Source organism: Podarcis erhardii, assembly GCF_964252035.2.
Source record: "Podarcis erhardii genome assembly, chromosome: 5".
In the NCBI taxonomy this organism is placed as follows: domain Eukaryota; kingdom Metazoa; phylum Chordata; class Lepidosauria; order Squamata; family Lacertidae; genus Podarcis; species Podarcis erhardii.
Window position 1 is genome coordinate 99,921,487 of NC_138509.1, and position 19,826 is coordinate 99,941,312.

The following is a 19,826-nucleotide window of genomic DNA, read 5'->3' on the forward strand; positions in this document are numbered from 1 at the left end:
AGATGTGCTTTTTATAGATGCTACTTAAAGGATCAGAGACCTGCTGGGTTAAGAGGGAGCTGCTAACCGTCTCCTAAGTTTATGCAGGATAGAAGATGATTGGTAGCTCTTGAAGGCATACAAGCCAAAAAGGGTTTGGGAACCATTAATTCCTTATCTGAAAGCTCTCATTTCATTCTCCGCATACAGCTGCCATGTGTACAGTCTGCATTTCTTAGGAACGGACCAGGAGGAACAAATCTCTTAGATTGCAAGGCTAGAAATTAGCCAAAGCCATCTCTCGGGGCTGAGCTCTAATGCATTCTTTTTCCCAGGGCCATGAAAACTTCAAAGGCACTTTATGAAGCACATTTGTAAACTAGAAGAGTTCTGGAAATAACCCTGGAAAAGAGATGATGGCTTATTAAAATAACAGGGATGCAACGTTTTCAAAACAAGCCCACGGATAACCCTGTGCTACAGGGCGAAGTTATTTTCCAGTGAATGTTTTGCAGAGCAACCGGAGCCTGTGAAGAAATGGGTCCCGAGAGGCAGGTCACTCATCGTCCAACTCCAGGGAAATTTGCGCCACAAAGATCTCATTCCCAGGCCCTGGACCGACATGGACCAGATCGATCTTTATCTACTTCTCTGTAAGCCTTTTGGCAAGCAGGCTCCTGTGTGGCTTGAGAGAAAATAGGGTCATCTCTCATAATCCGAAGGAAAAGATATTAGCCTGAGAAATGAACGAAACCAGTATTCTTGCAATATAAACCCAGTGGGTGGGACTGCCTTCAGAATAATGTAACCCGTTCTGGTTGCCTCCCCTAAAAATGGATATTGTAGAATTGGAAAAGGTTCAGAAAAGGGCAACGCAAGAGATCAAGGGGGGGGGAGCAAGCCCCCTATGAGGAAAGGGTGCAGCCTTTGGGACTTTTTAGTTCAGAGAAAAGGTGTGTAAGAGGCAGCAGTTCCCTCGCCGCGAGAAGCCAAGTTACAGGGAACCAGGCAGAGGGCCTTCTCGGTAGTGGCACCTGCCCTGTGGAACGTCCTCCCGCCAGATGTCAAAGAGAAAAATAACTACCAAACTTTTAGAAGACATCTGAAGGCAGCCCTGTTCAGGGAAGCTTTTAATGTTTAATAGGTTACTGTATTTTAGTGTTTTGCTGGAAGCCGCCCAGAGTGGCTGGGAAAACCCAGCCAGATGGGTGGGGTATAAATAATAAATTATTATTATTATTATTATTATTATTATTATTATTATTATTATTATTATTACATGATAGAATTTTATAAAGTGAATGTGAAATATTATAATATATAGGAGAGTGAGGGACAGTGGAGGGAAGTCACAAGGGTGTTTTAATGTTTGCAATCTAGGTTGGTGGTGTAATATGAATTTTGTTTTGTGTCTATGTGTTTGTTTGTTTGTAAATATTTTTTTCTTTAAAAAGAAAAGAAAAGAAAGAAGAAGTTTATAAAGTGATGCCCGGCATGGAGAAAACAGACAGAGAGAAATTATTCTCATTCACTCATAACTTGTGGATTCAGGTCATGTAAACGAAATGAAAAGTATTTGAAGACGCAACAAAGCGAACTGGACTCCTTGGCTGGTTTTGAATAAACATTCACAAACTTTTTATTGATAATAATCAGCTAAATAGTTTGAGGATCTATACAACTGTGTAACATGCAGAAAACAGCATTCTTAGAGAAACCAAAGTCTGGAACTGAGGGAAGGCGGGGGGCGGGGGCAAGTGGGTTCTGTGTGGGGAGGCAGGAAAATGGGGGGGGGACTAAGGATGATATGTTTCTGGATAATATGTTTTGTTTTAATTTTGAATAAAAAGTTGTGTTTTTTGTTTTTTTTTAAGGAATATGTTTGCTGTGTTGGAGGATTGGGTAGGCGCCATCATCTGTTTCCTGCTTGGCAGGGGGTTGGACTCGATGGCCCTTGTGGTCTCTTCCAACTCTATGATTCTATGATTCTATGATCTACCCCTCCTCTTTTGGGTATTCCGTTAAAGGAATCCAGCAGCCGTGGATCCTGTCCGATGCCCTGCTGGTGGCTGGGGCCATGGCACGACCCCCGGTGACGTCAAAGGGAGCTTCCAGTTGTATTTGCATCAACAAGCTCCTCTCACTGGTTGTTAATCTTGAAATGCGCCCCCCCCACCGCTGCGCGGGGAGGGGTCATATATATGTTGTTTGATCCAGTGCCTAAGCCAATACCTCTCACATGCTGTAACCAATAAAGTTGTGGCCTTCTTTAGCCCATTAACCTAAAATACATGTGTCCTTGTGTCGTATTTACCCCTATGTTCTACCCGGACAATGAGGTCCAGCACCGAGGGCCTTCTGGTGGTTCCCTCACTGCAAGAAGCCAAGTTACAGGGAACCAGGCAGTGGTGGCGCCTGCCCTGTGGAATGCCCTCCCATCAGATGTCAAAGAGAACAACAACTGCCAGACTTTTAGAAGACATCTGAAGGCAGCCCTGTTTAGGGAAGCTTTTAATGTTTGATGTATTGCGGTATTTTAATATTATTTTTTGAAGCCACCCAGAGTAGCTGGGGAAGCCCAGCCAGATGGGCGGGGTATAAGTAATAAATTATTATTATTATTATTATTATTATTATTATTATTATTATTATTATTACTACTACTACTACTACTACTACTACTACGTGGGTTGCGGGTCCTCGACTCACAAGTGGCTTTCAGAGGCATTGCTACCTTCAACTGCAGAGGAAGAACACAACCACCGTGGCCAATACAATGATACCTCGGGATACATACACTTCAGCTTACAGACGCTTCAGGTTACAGACTAACTAACCCAGAAATAGTACCTTGGGTTAAGAACTTTGCTTCAGGATGAGAACAGAAATCGTGCTCCGGTGGCGCAGCAGCAGCAGGAGGCCCCATTAGCTAAAGTGGTACCTCAGGTTGAGAACAGTTTCAGGTTAAGAACGGACCTCAGGAACGAATTAAGTATTTAACCCGAGGTACCACTGTAGTTGGCAACTCACAGGAGTGAAAAACCACAGAGAGAGCAGCCAATGCACTTTTATAAATATGTGTGTGCACTGCAAAACTCTCATTGTCCCTAAGCCGGCGGTTTGGTTAGCAATGGTTTTGTTTTTGCTTTTCAGAACCTCAGATTTATTCATCCCTGCCAGGTCCCGGCTTGACCCTGTCTCCTCTAGCAAGCATCTCCCTCGCCTGTTTTGTTTTGCCCAGAGATGCTTTCGCAAGAGGCTCCATTGCTGTGGCTCCAATGTTTCCACCACACTCAGTCATGCGCAGCACCTAACAGCTGACATGAGCATTTCGCTCCGCCTGTTTCTGCTTGGCCCCCGTGCTCAGAGCTCAGCGCCTCGCCCGAGACCCTCCAGACAAAGGAGGCGAGAGCCTTGTGCCAACTCCCCAGTGACTCTCCCTTCCTCCCTCCCCACAGAGGGTTTTCACCTCATTAAAGATTAGAAACCCAAACACACCAGAGTCAGGAAAAGAACAAGCTTGCTTACCCCCCCAAATGTTTGTCTGTGTTTGCACATTCCTCATGCTGAATTCCTGCGATGAAGAGGTGCAGAAGGGCTTTCCGAAGGAGACACCTGCAAGAACCTCCAGACCTGGACCCCAAGATTTCTTGCCACTTCCCTCTTCGCCGTTTGTTGTTGTTGTTGAGTCGTTTAGTCGTGTCCAACTCTTCGTGACCCCCTGGACCAGAGCACGCCAGGCACTCCTGTCTTCCACTGCCTCCCGCAGTTTGGTCAAACTTCGAGAACACTGTCCCACTATCTCGTCCTCTGTCATCCCCTTCTCCTTGCGCCCTCCATCTTTCCCAACATCAGGGTCTTTTCCAGGGAGTCTTCTCTTCTCATGAGGTGGCCAAAGTATTAGAGTCTCAGCTTCAGGATCTGTCCTTCCAGTGAGCACTCAGGGCTGATTTCCTTAAGGATGGATCGGTTGGATCTTCTTGCAGTCCATGGGACTCTCAAGAGTCTCCTCCAGCACCAGAATTCAAAAGCGTCCATTCTTCGGTGATCAGCTTTCTTTATGGTCCAACTCTCACTTCCATACATCACTATAGTGGTACCTCAGGTTAAGTATTTAATTCGTTCTGGAGGTCCGTTCTTAACCTGAAACTGTTCTTAACCTGAGGTACCACTTTAGCTAATGGGGTCTCCTGCTGCTGCCGTGCCACCAGAGCACAATTTCTGTTCTCATCCTGAAGCAAAGTTCTTAACCTGAAGCACTATTTCTGGCTTAGCGGAGTCTGTAACCTGAAGCGTATGTAACCTGAAGCATATGCAACCCGAGGTACCACTGTACTGGGAAAACCATAGCTTTAACTATACGGACCTTTGTTGGGAAGGTGCTGCCTCTGCTTTTAATGTCTCTGCTTTGCCATTTAACCATTTCAAAAACAACACCTTGCTTACAGGTAGGGAATGGACAAATGGGCATAAGAGGGGGGGCCCTTGATAGTTCCTCTGCCCTCAGAGGCTTGGGGGTGGTGTTCCAAGAAAGGGCCTTCTCTGTGGCAGCCCCTAAGTTGTGGGACTCCCTCCCCTGAGCAGTGCACCTGCCACCTTCACTGTACAGTTTCTAGAGAATTTTTAAGATGCACCTGTTCACCCTGGCATTTGAAACTTCAGGTTACCATTTTAGGACCCACCTTATTTTTACAGTTGTAAGTTTGTTTGTTTGTTTGTTTGTTTTTTAAAAAACTTTTTATATCGTGCTTTCATGCTCTAATGCGCCCAGAGACTTAGGGTGAAGGGTGGGTAATTAATTAATGTTTGGTTTCTCATTTTTCCAGTTCTCCACATTTTCACATTAGTTTGCAAAACACCAAAAGGCCTCGTGGAAATCCCTCAGCCCATCAGGGGGAAAGGTGATGTATAAATATAACAACAACAACAACAACAACAACAGCAGCAGCAACAACAACAACAACAGCCATGAAAACAACAATAGTTTCAACTAGTTTACAGATTTTTCTAGGCAATCCTTGACTAATATTAACATTTTTGCAAAGCCATTTCCCAACATATAATGCATTTTGTATGTTACCTTTTGCTAATATGTACCCTGACACGAACGCTTTAGTTGTGAGCACATTTCCTGTTTGGAGTAGTGCATTGCAAAATTCAGAAAAATGCAAACACCAAAGGATGCCTGTGTTCCGGTTCGTGTATAGTTTCAGGAACAGAATTGAATTCTGCCCCACCCTTCCTTATGGGGTGCCTGGCCCCCCCTGCAAAGTCCTATGGTAGGAAGGCCTCAGACCCCCACCCTTTGAACCTTCTGAGAGGCAAATCTGTGTCCCAGGCCTGAATCCGAGGTCTTCTGAGCATCTGCAGCTGCCCTACAATGTACCCCATCTCTATCACACACACAGAGAGAATCATGGCTTTTAAATTAAAAGAAATTGAAATAAATAAAGGTCTTATGTATATAATAAAGGTTCATAAATGTACCAAGCAAAAACATATATAGATATATAGTCCACATGTCTGAAGCTGCACAGGAGAGCAGCCATGGAGCCATTTTGACTCCCAGGCTGACCAGGTGTTTTCGCTGCAAGGTCAAATGGAGGAGCCTCCCCATTGCCTTTTCCTTCACAAATCCTGTCTTAAGGGTATGTCTATGTATGAATAGGATGAGCCTGTGACCTGACTCAGGAACTAAGTATTTATCATTACAAAAGACTGGCCAGCCTCCCCAGGGTATCCAATCAAGTGAGCATTAAGAGGTTACCTGCCAGACAGGAGGTAAACAATGCACTCAGATTTCAGTTGTAGACCACCTTTTCTGTGATGTAGGTATGATGTGTTTTTTTGGGGGGCGGGTCTTGGACTCCAAGGTGGGCAATTTCAAAAGTCTATATAAAGACTTGCGCACCATTCTTCTGGGTCCTCCTCCTCCCTCCTGCGTGTGGGGAGTGAGGACCCTGTTGCAACAGTTCAATAAAGATCAGGCTTACTAGCTGCTTTGCTTCTCAATATTCTCTGGCTGGCCTCTGTTTTTTCCCTCCGACTGATGGAGAACCTACAAAGGACTCTATAAGGGCTCTTGTGTCCCCCATAAAGGAATAAGGGCAGATTTTCGTTTGTTATAAAATTAAAGGGAGGAGAAGCTGGAGGGGGACATTTCTTCACCCTTCTTCGCCCTCCCACAGGCTGAGGCCACATTCAGCCACATTCGCCAGTCAAAGACGCTGGTTTTGCCTCCTGCCCCAAGCAGAAAATAAAAGGCCATTTCATATGCTGGGCAGCCCAGGGAGGCCCTGCGGGGAGAGGCAGGCAGCCAGGCTATTTCGACCACTGTGATCATTTAGTGGCTGACCCCAAATCCTTTGATGCCAGCCTGGCGCACAGCTTGTTAATGATTTCCTTGACATGGGGGGGGGGAAGGAAAGTGAGGGGTGTTGTTTCAGATCGGTGGCACGCCTAAGAAACGCTTCTCAGATCCCTTGACCCTGCCAGTGCTGGATTTATATACAAGCTAGACAAGCTATAGCTTAGGTCCCCACTCTCTTGGGGGGCCCCAAAAAAATTAAAGAAAAAAAACTGGATGTACATTTCCAAAATATAAGCTAAAAACAAAGAAAACCTACAAACAGCAACCGTGTTTTGTGTTGTGTAGGTTCCTATGATGTAAGTAATGGGCCCCACATGCTGGCCTGCTCCCTAATAATAATAATAATAATAATAATAATAATAATAATTTATTTATACCCCGCCCACCTGGCTGGGCTTCACTGGTTTGCTCATTTCTATATACAGTGGTACCTTGGTTCTCAAACAATTGCATTGTATAAGTTAGAACACTTAATTTCATATCAATAAAGCTTTATATAATTATTAGTAGTTTGCATCATATATTTAAGTTTATTATTAAGTTTGTTGTGAATAAAAAATCATTTTAAGTTAGAGCTTAATTTTTATTTCACTATTAATATACTTCTTCTTAATTGTATTTCAGTTCAACAATTACTTTGATAAAATACATATTTTGTTATGTGCAAATGGCTTTCGATACCTATTGGGTCCAACAATTACTATACAGCATATATGTCAGCATCGCCCTTGAGCCAGTGTCACCAACTGGACTCATGCACTTCAACCCCGACTGGGCTAGGCAAGCTGGGTAGCACTTCCAGAGACCACCTTTTACACAGGAACAGGTCAAAGTGCTGTGGACTCACAGCCTGGAGATGTGAGCACCGGATTCACTTCCACAATATAGTCGTCGCACAGCAGAGTATAGCAGAGTCTGGCATAAACGACTTGGAGAGCAGCTCTGTAGAATATCTTCTTTTATTCTATAACTATAACTATAATACAAAACTATATACAGAGCTAAATATGTCTAAGCATAAATGAATGCTGAACTGAGTGTCTGCAGCTGCTCTTAGCAGCAACCTTATCTCTACACACGATCTCTAACACTCAGTCTCTCTCTCTCTCCCCGACACACTGACTGACTGACTGACTGACTGGAGCTGAATAAATAGAAAGCAGAACACTGCTCCACCTCTCTGGAGAATCAGCAGACTCGTCAGGAGATTCTTGGATATGGGAGGGGTGAAATCTCCTCAATATATTCAACACACACAAAAAAAAACCAGTGACAGTTTGTGGTTGACAAAGGACAGCTGGACATAGAAAGGGCCCCATTACCTTCAGGAGCTTAGGGCCTCATCAAACCTAAATCCGGCCCTGGCTCCTGCTCACAACAACCCCCCCCCCCTGCAAAACTGCAGTGTGGATGGCATTTTGCAAGTGCATTCAAGTTACAAATGGACAAAACATTGGGAAGAGTGTTTTCTGGCGGTAAGAGCTGTTGGACAGTGGGACAGCCTTCCTTGGAAGGTAGTCAACTTTCCTTCATTGGAGGTCTTTAAAGAAAAGCTGGATGGCCATCTGCCAGGCATTCTTTAGCTGCGATATCTGTGTTGCAGGGGGTGGACTAGATGGCAACTGGAATCCCTTCCAACTCAACAATTCTGTGATTCTATTGTTACTTTTTGCAATCTCTCTCTCTCTCTGGGAATCATAGATCTGTAGAGTGGGAAGAGAGCGGAAATGACTGGCAGAATCCGAGACCAGGGAGAAGAGTCGGTGGAAGAAGACTGGGAAAAGTTTAAAGATTATCTATGGAAATATTGTAAAATTAATGAATGTTAGAAAAAAGGTGGAATGAAGCTATATGGCTTTGGCAGAAATGTTAGAAGGAACTAGGTATAGATAGATTGTTAATGCATTAAAAGGGGAAAAACTAGGCTACAATATGTTAAAATTAACTTTAAGATAGAAAATAGATGAAGATGGAAAGGAATTGCTGAAATAGTTAATTGAAGTGGAATACAAAAAGGGAGGCGTTGAGGAAGTCAGTGAAACAAGTGTATGAAAGTTAAGATTTGAAAATATTGGAAGTGTTTTTAATTGTTTTTGTTTTGTTTTGTTAATTTAATGTTTTATGTAGTGTTTTTGTTTTTGTTTCTGTCTTTGTATGTTCAATTTTTCTTTTTTCTTTTTGTAATTTCCAAAATCTTAATAAATATTATATATATATATATATATATAAAAGAGCACAAGGTCCAACCTGCGGCAATGCAGGAATCGTTTGCATTGACCAGCCAGTCAGATCTATCACCCCCTAGGCTGTTAGCATTTATTCAGCAGCAATCTGTGGTTGAATGCTTGCTAATTTCACTCATCTTTCCAGGTGGTTTGGGAGCAGAATGTGTCAAGAGATACAGGGAGGAATGGGTCAGGGGAAGGCTTTCAAAATCCCCGCAGAGCACTATGCAATATTCAGTAATTGGGCTACGAACATAAGGAGAGCCTGCAGGATCAGGCCCATGGGGGCCACCTAGCCCAGCATCCTGCTCTCACAGTGGCAAACTGGATGCCCCAAAGGGGAACCCACAAGCAGGATTCGAACTCAAGAGCAACACTCCCCTCCTGCGGTTTCCAGCAACTGATATTCAGAAGCACGGCTGCCTCCAACTGTGAAGGACCATCAATAGCCCTCTCTTCCTCCTCTGTGAACTTTTGCCTGATCTTCTTTCGAAGCTATCTAGGTTGGTGGCCCTTCCTGCCTCCAGTAGAAGTGAGTTCCGTAGTTTAACTACACCCCACAGTTTAAATATGATCAAGCATTTTCAAGAAGCAAGCCCCAGCGCATGTAGCAATTTGCAAATGAAAGTTCCTTTGGGTGTCTGGCATGTTTGCATGCTAGATGGCAGCTGTCTGGCTGATTCAGAGTTTCTGATCTTTTTCCATATGGTTGGCCAACGTTCTCTGATGCATCTAGCCAGACTGAAGCATCTTTAGTCCCTTGTGGGTTATTTTTGTCCCATATTAATTTTAACCATCCTGCACAGGGTGATATTTATACAGGGCCGAGTCCTCTGACTGACAGCTTTGCTCAGAGAGTTTCCAGCAGGAACTGAGGCCAGCCAGAACTTCTCTCTTGCTGAACAGGATTACTCCAGAACTAAATGCCAGCAAATAGCACAGATTCCTTATTACGAAAGGAATTATGCCTTGGTTTGCTGCAACATTGTTGTCTGAGACTTGGAACAATAGGCAACACAAAGAATGGAAAGCTCTGAAATTAGTCTAGCAATTACACAGAATTTTTAAAAAGCAGAGCAGAGTTTTCCAAAGGATTGTTGTTGCACTTCAGTCTGGCTTGACATCTAGTTGGGAGCACCCCAAAAAATGTTGCCAGACAAGTGAATTGAGGGACAGTGGCTACTGCCAGGCTGCACTCAATGGGAGGAACTGTTGATGGAGACCATATGGATGCCTAGTTGAAACATGTCAAAGCACCTTTCCTGTCGCATGTGGCACTCCCTGCCTCAAGAAAGATTTGTTGGTCACCTCCAAGAGAGTGTTGCATCGCCACCACTTAAAATACGTTTTTGATTCTGCAACATTTTGACCTAATTTCACTTGCCCTCTCCTTTTTAAACCCTTCATTACTTCACTCTTCCCCCAAAGAGATTTGAATGCCGTTGTTGTTCTTTAGTCGTTTAAAGGTCAGCACCAACACTTTGAATTGTGCTCAGAAACGTACTGGGAGCCAATATAGATCTCTCAGAACTGGTGTTATGTGGTCCCAGCGGCCACTCCCAGTCACCAGTCTAGCTGCCGCATTCTGGATTAGATGCAGTTTCCAAGTCACCTTCAAAGGTAGCCCCACGTAGAGCGCATTGCAGTAGTCCAAGCGGGAGATAACTAGAGCATGCACCACTCTGACGAGACAGACAGCGGGCAGGTAGGGTCTTAGCCTGCGTACCAGATGGAGAGAGTAGACAGCCGCCCTGGACACAGAATTAACCTGCACCTCCATGGACAGCTGTGAGTCCAAAATGACTCTCAGGCTGCACACCTGGTCCTTCTGGGGCACAGTTGCCCCATTCAGGACCAGGGAGTCCTCCACATCCGCCCGCCCCCTGACCCCCAAAACAGTACTTCTCTCTTGTCAGGATTCAACCTCAATCTGTTAGCCGCCATCCATCCTCCAACTGCCTCCAGGCACTCACACAGGACCTTCACCGCCTTCACTGGTTCTGATTTAAAGGAGAGGTAGAGCTGGGTGTCATCTGCATACTGATGAACACCCAGCCCACTGGGTGTGCTTTTGAACTGCTAGGTTGGCAGGAGCCAGGTCAGAGCAATGGGAGCTCACCCAGTCATTGCGGGGATTCGAACCGCCGACCTTCTGATCAGTAAGCCCAAGAGGCTCAGTGGTTTAGACCACAGTGCCACCCGCATCCCTTTTTTTTTAATATAATATTTTTTAAAAATAACTAGCAACTAATCTCCATGATGCCTTCCCCATAATTTGCCAGCTAATTCTTTTTTTAAGTGAAGATGCCTGGGATTGAACCAGGACAGTCAGCATTTGGAATATGTGCTTTTATCTATGAGTTATTGTCAATAGTTCAAATAAATGCATTTCCAAGGACTGCCACATTTCAGTCCGTCCCCCCCAATGCTTTGGCTGAGATTCCTGCATTGCAGGGGGTCAGACTACATGACTCTTGAGGTCCCTTTCAACTCTACCGTTCTTTGATTCGAAGAAAAAGAATAGAAGCACATTTATTATTTCCTCTAAGGAGCTCAAGACACCCTACATGGCTCTCCCTCTCTCCATGCTGTCCTCAAGGCAACCCTGCGAGGGAGGTTAGGCTGAGAGACTGTGACCGGCCCACAGTTGCAAAACACGGTTTGTGGCTGAGCGGGGATTTGAACCCTGGTCTCCCACTCTGGCCATGGCACCAGGTCTACCTGCATGCAAGCATGGCAAGCTTAAACAGAAACAGCAAAATGAAACGGGGCCTGATGGTAATCCGGTGAGGAATGTAAGCAGCGTGTGATTTTTAAAAGCGTACAATCCACAGATCTCTCCTAGAGAAGCAAAATGTCAAAAGGGTGTAACCGAGGTGTGCCGGCATGTATTTCTTTGGGGAAAAGTTTGAGCAAGTTTCCAAAGGAATAGAAGAAATGTTTAACTGATAGACCTTTAAACATTCCCACAAAACTTGCTCGTTGCTTTTGGCCAGGCGTTCTGCTGAGTCACAGGAGGCTGCCCAAGGCAGAAGGAAAAACCTGCGAGGGACCTCTAAAAATTCCCCCTGACTCAGCCTCCCTCGCCATCTCCAAGGCTGTCTTCTCCCCGATGCGTATCTTCGCTTGACACGGGGTGTCATGCCCTCAGCGCTTCATGCAAGAAGCAAGCAGCACAGGGCCATTGCAAAATCTGCAGCGGTGCCAGTGTGGCATAGCAGTTAGAGCATCAGACTGGGACCTGGGAGACCAGGGTTCAAATCCCTCCCACTCAGCCGTGAAACTTTCGCTGGGTGCCACCACAGCGTAACCAATCTCGCAGGACTGTTCTGGGGATTAAATTAGGAGGTAAAGGTAAAGGGACCCCTAACCATTAGGTCCAGTCTTGGCCGACTCTGGGATTGCGGCGCTCATCTCGCTTTATTGGCCGAGGAAGCCGGCGCACAGCTTCCGGGTCATGTGGCCAGCATGACTAAGCCGCTTCTGGAGAACCAGAGCAGCACACGGAAATGCCATTTACCTTCCCGTTGGAGTGGTACCTATTTATCTACTTGCACTTGATGTGCTTTCGAACTGCTAGGTTGGCAGGAGCAGGGACCGAGCAACGGGAGCTCACCCCCTCGTGGGGATTCGAACCACCGACCTTCTGATCGGCAAGCCCTAGGCTCTGTGGTTTAACCCACAGTGCCACCAGCACCCCTCAAAATGAGGAGGGGGAGAACCGTTTTCTAGAATCATGGGGGAAAGTGGGATGTGATTGCAATAAAGAACAAGTTCTTATGTTGTCAACTGCCCTGGGATCGTTGGACGAAGTGTGGTATATACATTTAATAAATGACGGTGGTGATAATAATGTCCAGGCAGGGACCACCAGGCCACACATTGTGGCAGAATCAGGGGTCTGTTTTGGGTGTTCCCAGAGATGTATGTTTCAGATCTCTGCATTTCTCATTCATTCATTCTTCCCAGCTGTCAATCATGCTGACTCCCCTCACTCCTCTGCTATCCTCCCTTCATTCTTTCTGCCCTCCAAAGTGGTGGGGGGAACATGGTGAGTATTGGGGCGGGGGCAAATGTGAGGGCTTTGGGGGCAAGCTATAGGGGAGGGGAGATTTGGGGAGCTGTGAGGGGATGGGAAAGGAGGGGCTGAGCAAGTTGTGAGGGGAGGGGTGGGTGAGGTCTAAAGGGGGCGTGTTGGCAATGGGGCAGGGTTGGCAGAGGGTTTTGAGCCAGGAGAGCAGAGGCGGCAGCCTCTAGTACACAGCATATACAGTGGTACCTCGGGTTAAGTACTTAATTCGTTCCAGAGGTCCGTACTTAACCTGAAGCACCACTTTAGCTAATAGGGTCTCTTGCTGCTGAAGCAAAGTTCTTAACCTGAGGTAGTATTTCTGGGTTAGCGGAGTCTGTAACCTGAAGCATATGTAACCTGAAGCGTATGTAACCCAAGGTACCACTGTATCTCAGAAAGTCATGGCGCATAAGGAGAAAGAGACAGGGAGGGAGAAGGAAAAATGCAAGCTTAGGCACCAGTTCTTAAAAGTTCACAGTTCTTATTGGAACCAGCTGGAAATGGTTCATGTAGCCTAATGTTTTAACTGTTTTTAATTCTGAATTGTGAATGGTTGCAACCTGCTCTGGGACCTGATGATGAAAGGTACAATAATAATAATAATAATAATAATAATAATAATAATAATAATAATGCACATTGCCCCTTCTCCCCAGAGATCCTCGTCACTTTAGTTTATCGCCTACAGACCTAGAGCCCCCAGCAGCCTTAACAAACTACAGTTCCCATGATCCTTTGGGCAGGGTGCTTTAAATGTATAGCATGCACACAGCCTGCCTGTAAGATCTGTTGAACAGTGAAACGTACTTGCTCAGGAGGTGGTGGATGAGATCACTGGATGAGACTGTTGCCCTGCAGGGGCTTGGACTAGATGACCCTTGGGGGTCCCTTCCCATCGTACAATTCTATGGTTCCACCTAAGAAACTATGCACAGAATCGCAGCCTAAGCCTACTGTGGCTTCTGGACCAGGTAAGTGCTTCAGAAATGCACAATATCTTAAACTGGGAGTGGGGAGCCTGATTTATTATGAACTCTTCCTTTCCCAAACAACCATTGGGAGCCAGCAAAGAAATGAAAGGTAATCCAGGGTTTTGTGGAGCGCAAAGCACCCGCTCCCCTCTTTGAAACCCACCCCTCTCCTCTGCCAAACAAAGGAAAGCGAAAGGGCACAGATAACCAGCAGCCGGCCGGCCAGCCAGAACCCCTCCAGGGAACAATTGTTCAGGATTCACCGCAGGAAGTCCAGCCTAACCTCATTTCCTCTACGGCTTTTGGGAACTTAACCCTCAGGTTGAGATGCAGTCCAAACCCACAGCAGGATGGCCGCAGGTCACTTATAGAGAAAATAATGGCCTAATCCCTTTCCCTGCCAAGGGATCATCTGTGAAAGGAGGAGGGAGAGAGATGTCAGAAACACTACTAAAGGAAATAAGATGATCCCAGGGCAAATGCACCGTGTGGATTTTGTGAGGGGTCCAGGCTGTGGATGGCTATGTGGCCTTTATGGCCTTTCCCCCCCCCCCCACAAGAGAAGTAATAATATTATAATAATGTTATTATTTATACACTATCCATCTGGCTGGGTTTCCCCAGCAACTCTGGGCAGCTCCCAACAGATTAAAAACAGAATAAAACATCAAGCATTAAAAACTTCCCTAAACAGGCTGCCTGCAGATGTCTTCAAAAAGTCAGGTACTGGTGTAGTTGTTTATTTCCTTGATATCTGCTGGGAGGGCGTTCCACAGGGCGGGTGCCACCACCGAGAAGGCCATCTGCCTGGTTTCCTGTAACCTCACTTCTTGCAGGGAGGGAACCACCAGAAGGCCCTCGGAGCTGGACCTCAGTGTCCGGGCTGAATGATGGGGGTGGAGATGCTCCTTCAGGTCTACTGGGCCGAAGCCGTTTAGGGCTTTCAAGGTCAGCACCAACACTTTGTGCTTGGAAACGTCCTGGGAGCCAGTGTTTGGCTCCTGCTTCTAACAGTGCTTTAAAAGTAAGGATTAGGCCAAGCTGGTGCCGTTCCTGAGTTCTGGACTGCAACCCCAGCCAAACCAGCAAGAGCCCCTCTCAAGGTGTCAGAATGATAAAATTGAAGAGTTGGAAGGAATCACAATAGCCATCTAGCCCAACCCCTTGCGATGCAGAATCACAGCTAAGGATCCCCTGATGGAGGGCTTTCCAAACTCTGCTTACAAACCTCCATTGATGGAGGGCCCACAACCTTCCCAGGCAGTCCACATTCCACTGTCCAACAGCTCTTGAGAGCCAGTGTGGTGTTGCGGTTAAGAGCGGTGGACTCGTAATCTGGGGAACCGGGTTCGCGTCTCCGCTCCTCCGCATGCAGCTGCTGGGTGACCTTGGGCCAGTCACACTTCTCTGAAGTCTCTCAGCCCCACTCACCTCACAGAGTATTTGTTGTGGGGGAGGAAGGGAAAGGAGAATGTTAGCCGCTTTGAGACTCCTGAAGGGGAGTGAAAGGCGGGATATCAAATCCAAACTCCTCCCTCTTCGCTCTTTCCATCATTGCCTTGCAACCTGCTCTGGAGAAAGGATAGCAAGATCCTTTCACCTGACACAAAAAGAGGGAGACAGTGTCCTCAGAATGACTGAGGATATGAGAATGGCTTTTTTTCCAGTTCTGGCGCCTCTCAGGTGGGGAGAAGGGAGGTGTTCAGGGTGAGTTCCAGCACCTCTTTTTCTAGAAAAATAGAACTGGGTACCAGTATTAATGTGCTCACCTGATTTGGTGTTAGGGATAGGAAAGGTGGGAATGTTCTCCAGGAGACAGGTGACAAGTCTCACCTGCAAGGAGGCCCACTGCAGGGAGCTCCTGGGGTTCAAGCAGCTGTTGAAGACACAGTTTTCAGCATCCAGTTTTGGATGGTGCCAAATAGCCAGGCGGTGTAGGGAAAAAATGGCTCATCTGTGGGTGTGGTGTAGTGTAGTGGTTAGAGTATTGGACTAGGAGCTAGGAGACCAGGCTTCAAATCCCTGCTTGGCCATGAAGATGACTGGCAGTAGCTCTTTGGGACTTCAGACAAGAGTTTCTCAGAGCTTGTAGAGCAGATGTTCTACCATTGAGCCTTCCCTTCCCTGTCTCTCTCAGCCTATTCCGCAGGGTTGTTGTGAGGATAGGTATGTCACTTTGAGCACCTTGGACAAAAAGGTGGGATATATAAATATCCCCGTGGAGCAGATAGGGAAGAGCACAGCTGGATGGGACAAATGTTTGAGGATAAACCAATCAATGTGGAGGGCAGTTGTCAGCTGTAGTGGAAGAGTCTTTTTCCCTCCTAAGCAAGACTTGGTGGGGAAACGCAAAGGACAGCCAGGATGAGAGGTCTTCTCCAAGCAGATGGTGAGAACCTCAGCATGGGAGGCAGGAGGGAGAGATCTGAAGTCTCAGGACATGAGGGCATCTCCCTTGGCTGGATATGAGTTCTCCTAGTAAGCTGCCTTATACAGAGTCAGACCATCTAGTTCCATATTGTCTACACTGACTGACAGCAGCTCTCCAGGGTTGCATGCAGGAGAGTCTCCCAAGGCAGATGCTCTACCCACTGAACAATGGCACTTCCCTCTCTGCAGAGAAAGTGTCTCTCATGCCCCGGTGGTTCACCTACAGCAGTTTGAAGGAAAAAGCACACCTCATGTTGGTTGGAGACCCTCCCTGGAAGCAGAACTACGAGAGTTTGGATTTATATCCCGCTTTATCACGACCCGAAGGAGCCTCAAAGCGGCTCACATTCTCCTTTCCCTTCCTCCCCCACAACAAACACTCTGTGAGGTGAGTGGGGCTGAGAGACTTCAGAGAAGTGTGACTGGCCCAAGGTCACCCAGCAGCTGCATGTGGAGGAGCAGGGAAGCGAACCTGGTTCCCCAGATTACGAGACTACCGCTCTTAACCACTACACCACACTGGCTTGAAAAAAATCAAAGTAAATAACCATTTACGGCCCTTTCCCGATGCCTCAAAGACAGCCAGAACCAGTTTGTATGTGTGGAAGGGTGGCAGCAGAGGGAGGAGGGTTCCAACAAGAGGATTACTGATCCCTATAACCCAAACAAAAAATTCCTTCCAGTAGCACCTTAAAGACCAACTAAGTTAGTTCTAGGTATGAGCTTTCGTGTGCATGCACACTTCTTCAGATGCGAAGAAGTGTGAAGAAGTGAAGAAGTGTGCATGCACATGAAAGCTCATACCTAGAACTAACTTAGTTGGTCTTTAAGGTGCTACTGGAAGGAATTTTTTGTTTTGACTATGGCAGACCAACACGGCTACCTATCTGTCCCTATAACCCAGACAGGCTCCTCAACCCTCATACCTGGATAGGTTAAAAGGTGTCACCTGCTTTGACTGTTTTAAACATTTTATTTTAAAACACTGGAACTCCCTGCCTATTAATCTCAGGCAGGCCACTTCACTGTATGCTTTCTGACACCTGCTTCAAGACATTAATGCACAAAGGAGCCTACTCAGATGTTTAGAAAGCTGATGTTATTCTTCAGCCTGTTGTTAAATTAACTTTTTGAAAGTTTTAGATTATCGTTGTTCACTTTTCTTAGCGATCATTCCATTGTTTTATCTTTTTCATAAACCACTTTGAGGTGGCTGTTATACAGTCAAGCAGCCTACAAATTTTATGAAATAAAAAAGTAACAAATTTATTTGTAACTCTTCCTGGGATACATGGATTCAAATTACACACTCGGCAAGGTGGTGAGCTTGAGGGCCAGTCACTGCGTCTCAGCTTAACCTGCCTTACAGGGCTGTTGTTGTGGGGAACAAAATGAAGGGTAGGCCCTAGAAGACCTGGATTCAAATCCGCCCCCCACCCCCATGAAGCTTGCTAGGTGTCCCTGGGGGCCAGTCTCTGCCTCTCAAGTTATCCTACCTCACAGGGTTGTTGTGGGGGTTAAAGGAGGACGGGGAAAGCCATGTATCCTTATGCTCTTTGGAGAAAAAGGTAGAATATAAATGCAATACATTAACAACAGACGACAACAACAACCACAACAACAACAACAGCAACGCAATGATTATCCTCCGTGCGCAAAGGTGCGCAGGTGAGGCATAGACAGGCTTGCCCCTCCCTCCCTTACCTGGATGTAGGCTCTCTGGAGGAAGCTGTAAGGCACCCTGCGCTGGAAATCCGCGCGCACCTCGTCGCTGGCGACGTGTCTGGAGTCCGCCCCGGGCAGCGCTTCCCGGCGGCAGGAGCGCAGGCAGCGCGCCCGGCGGAGCAGCGCGCCGAAGAAGCGCAGGTCCCGCCGGGCAGCATCCTCGCGCGGCTCAGCGTCTTCGAGCGGCGCCTCCCGACGGCAGCGCAGCGCGCAGCCCAGGCGCGCCTCCAGCAGGCGGCGTTCGGCGCTCAGCGCTGCCTCCAAGTAGCGCACGGCGCCGGCGAAGTCCCCCTGCGAGTGCGCCTCCACGCCGGCTGCGTAGAGCGCGTCGTAGGGCGGCCCGGGCTCCGGCTCCCCGGCCCCCGACGCCCCCAGCTGCGGCAGCAACAGCAGAGGCTGGAGCAGAAGGAGCAGCAGCCCGGGGGCCATCCCCGCCGCCCCGCTTTCTGGGCTGGGGCGCGCCGTCGAGGCTGGGCAGGTGGCGACGGGCGCGCCGGACGGGGCGCACGGAGGATGCTTTGCGGAGGAAGGCTGCTGAAGCTGGCTGTCGAGCGACGGGCGCTCCTGGGAAGGCAGGAGGGAGGCGGCGAAGGTGGAGTCCTCCCCCTCGGGGTTTCCCCTCCGCCCGGGCCAGAGGGCCGGGAATGCCCGGGGGGAGGAGAGGCTAGCCGTCGGCGCTTCCCTCGGCTGCGAGCGGAGCAGGAGAGCCAGGAGAGCGAGCGAGAAGCCGCTGGGGGGAGCGCTCCGTCTGCAGCCCGGCCAAGCTCGCTCTCTCTCCTCCCCGGCTGGCTGCTGCGCCGGAACCGGCAGCGCTTCCAGGGCCGGGCGCGCCTCTCGCCCGGCGGGCGGCTTGCCTGCTTCGCCCTCCTCTGCTCGCCAGAGGGACTGCTTGCCTGCCTGCCTGCCTGCCCTGCTCGGCGGGGCGGAGAGAAAGAGCAGGCGGAGGAGGCTGTCCCTCGAAGGCTACCGGCGAGGAGAGAGAGGAGCCGGCCGCGCGGCTTGACCTGCGGGGGGAAGGGGGTTCCCCCCCTTCGCAGTTTCTTCCCACTTTCCTCCCCCGCCCGCCCTCCTTCGGAACAGCGGGTGCTGGAGAGAGAAGGCGTCGGCAGGGCACGGCAAAGCATCATTCGTATTAATATCGTTATCATATTTCTACCGTGCCTTTTGCCGGGCCGGGACGCGAGGCGGTTCGCGCAGAGAAATCAGAACAATCTTAAAACATAGGGAGGACAATCGTCAAAATGTACTTAGAAATAGATTTAAAATATCAATTGCTGGTGATTTTTGGATTTCCTGCTGACCCGCAACGGAAAGATCCTAGGGCGCGTTTGGCAACGTAAAAACGTCAAGTTAAAACCAGGGCCACCAACTTCGCTCAGGTAGAGAGGCTCATCTCTGGGTCCGAGCATCTTCTCTCAAGTATGTATGGTAGGAACCTGTTGACACACCTTTTTGTGTTGCGGCCTGTGGAACTCCCTGGCTCAAGATTTGTTTGGCCAGCTTCAGGGCTTGCCAAAAGCACCTCATTGACTTCTGTGAGAGGCAGTGGCTGGGGCAGTTGGCCCTTTGACTGGGTCCAGAAGCACAGGACTTTTGTCACCTGATTCATTCCACCAGGACCCCATACTCTGGCCTCTGACTTTCCTGCCAGTTGAGTGGCCTTATCTTTTCCTCAGGAAAGTGAGGAAAATCCTCAGGGATGATTCCCACCCTGGCCGGCACTTTCTTGATCTCCTGCCCTCTGGCAGAAGATATAGAAGCAGGATTAGTCGCACCAACAGGGTAAAGAACAGCTGCTATCCGTGGGCTGTTAGGCTGCGGAATGAAAAGATAACAACAGGGCAACTGACTTTCGGGTTTGGTGGGTGTGCGTCAGTAAACGAGGGGAATTAAGACTAAGAGAGCTGAGTGGGGGGTGCTCGTGTAATCTCACTGTATACAAGTTGTGCAAGTGACAATAAAGTATTTCAATTTCAATTGCAGTGCTATTATTTTCATGCTGTATAGTCATGTCCAGTATTCTTTATGCTGCACAGAAGCTGCAATCCTTTGCA

The 19,826-nt window shown here is 47.9% G+C and overlaps 1 protein-coding gene across 1 annotated transcript in view; it reads right to left on the reverse strand.

Annotated features, from left to right (window-relative positions):
- P3H2 (prolyl 3-hydroxylase 2) overlaps positions 1 to 18,633 on the reverse strand; it is a 117,650-nt gene extending 99,017 nt beyond the window's left edge. Inside the window, exon 1 of the mRNA XM_081862420.1 lies at positions 17,752 to 18,633. Coding sequence (XP_081718546.1) covers positions 17,752 to 18,201 — 450 coding nt within the window. The 5' untranslated portion in view covers positions 18,202 to 18,633. The remainder of the gene's footprint in view (positions 1 to 17,751) is intronic.
- Between the last annotated feature and the right edge of the window lie 1,193 nt (positions 18,634 to 19,826).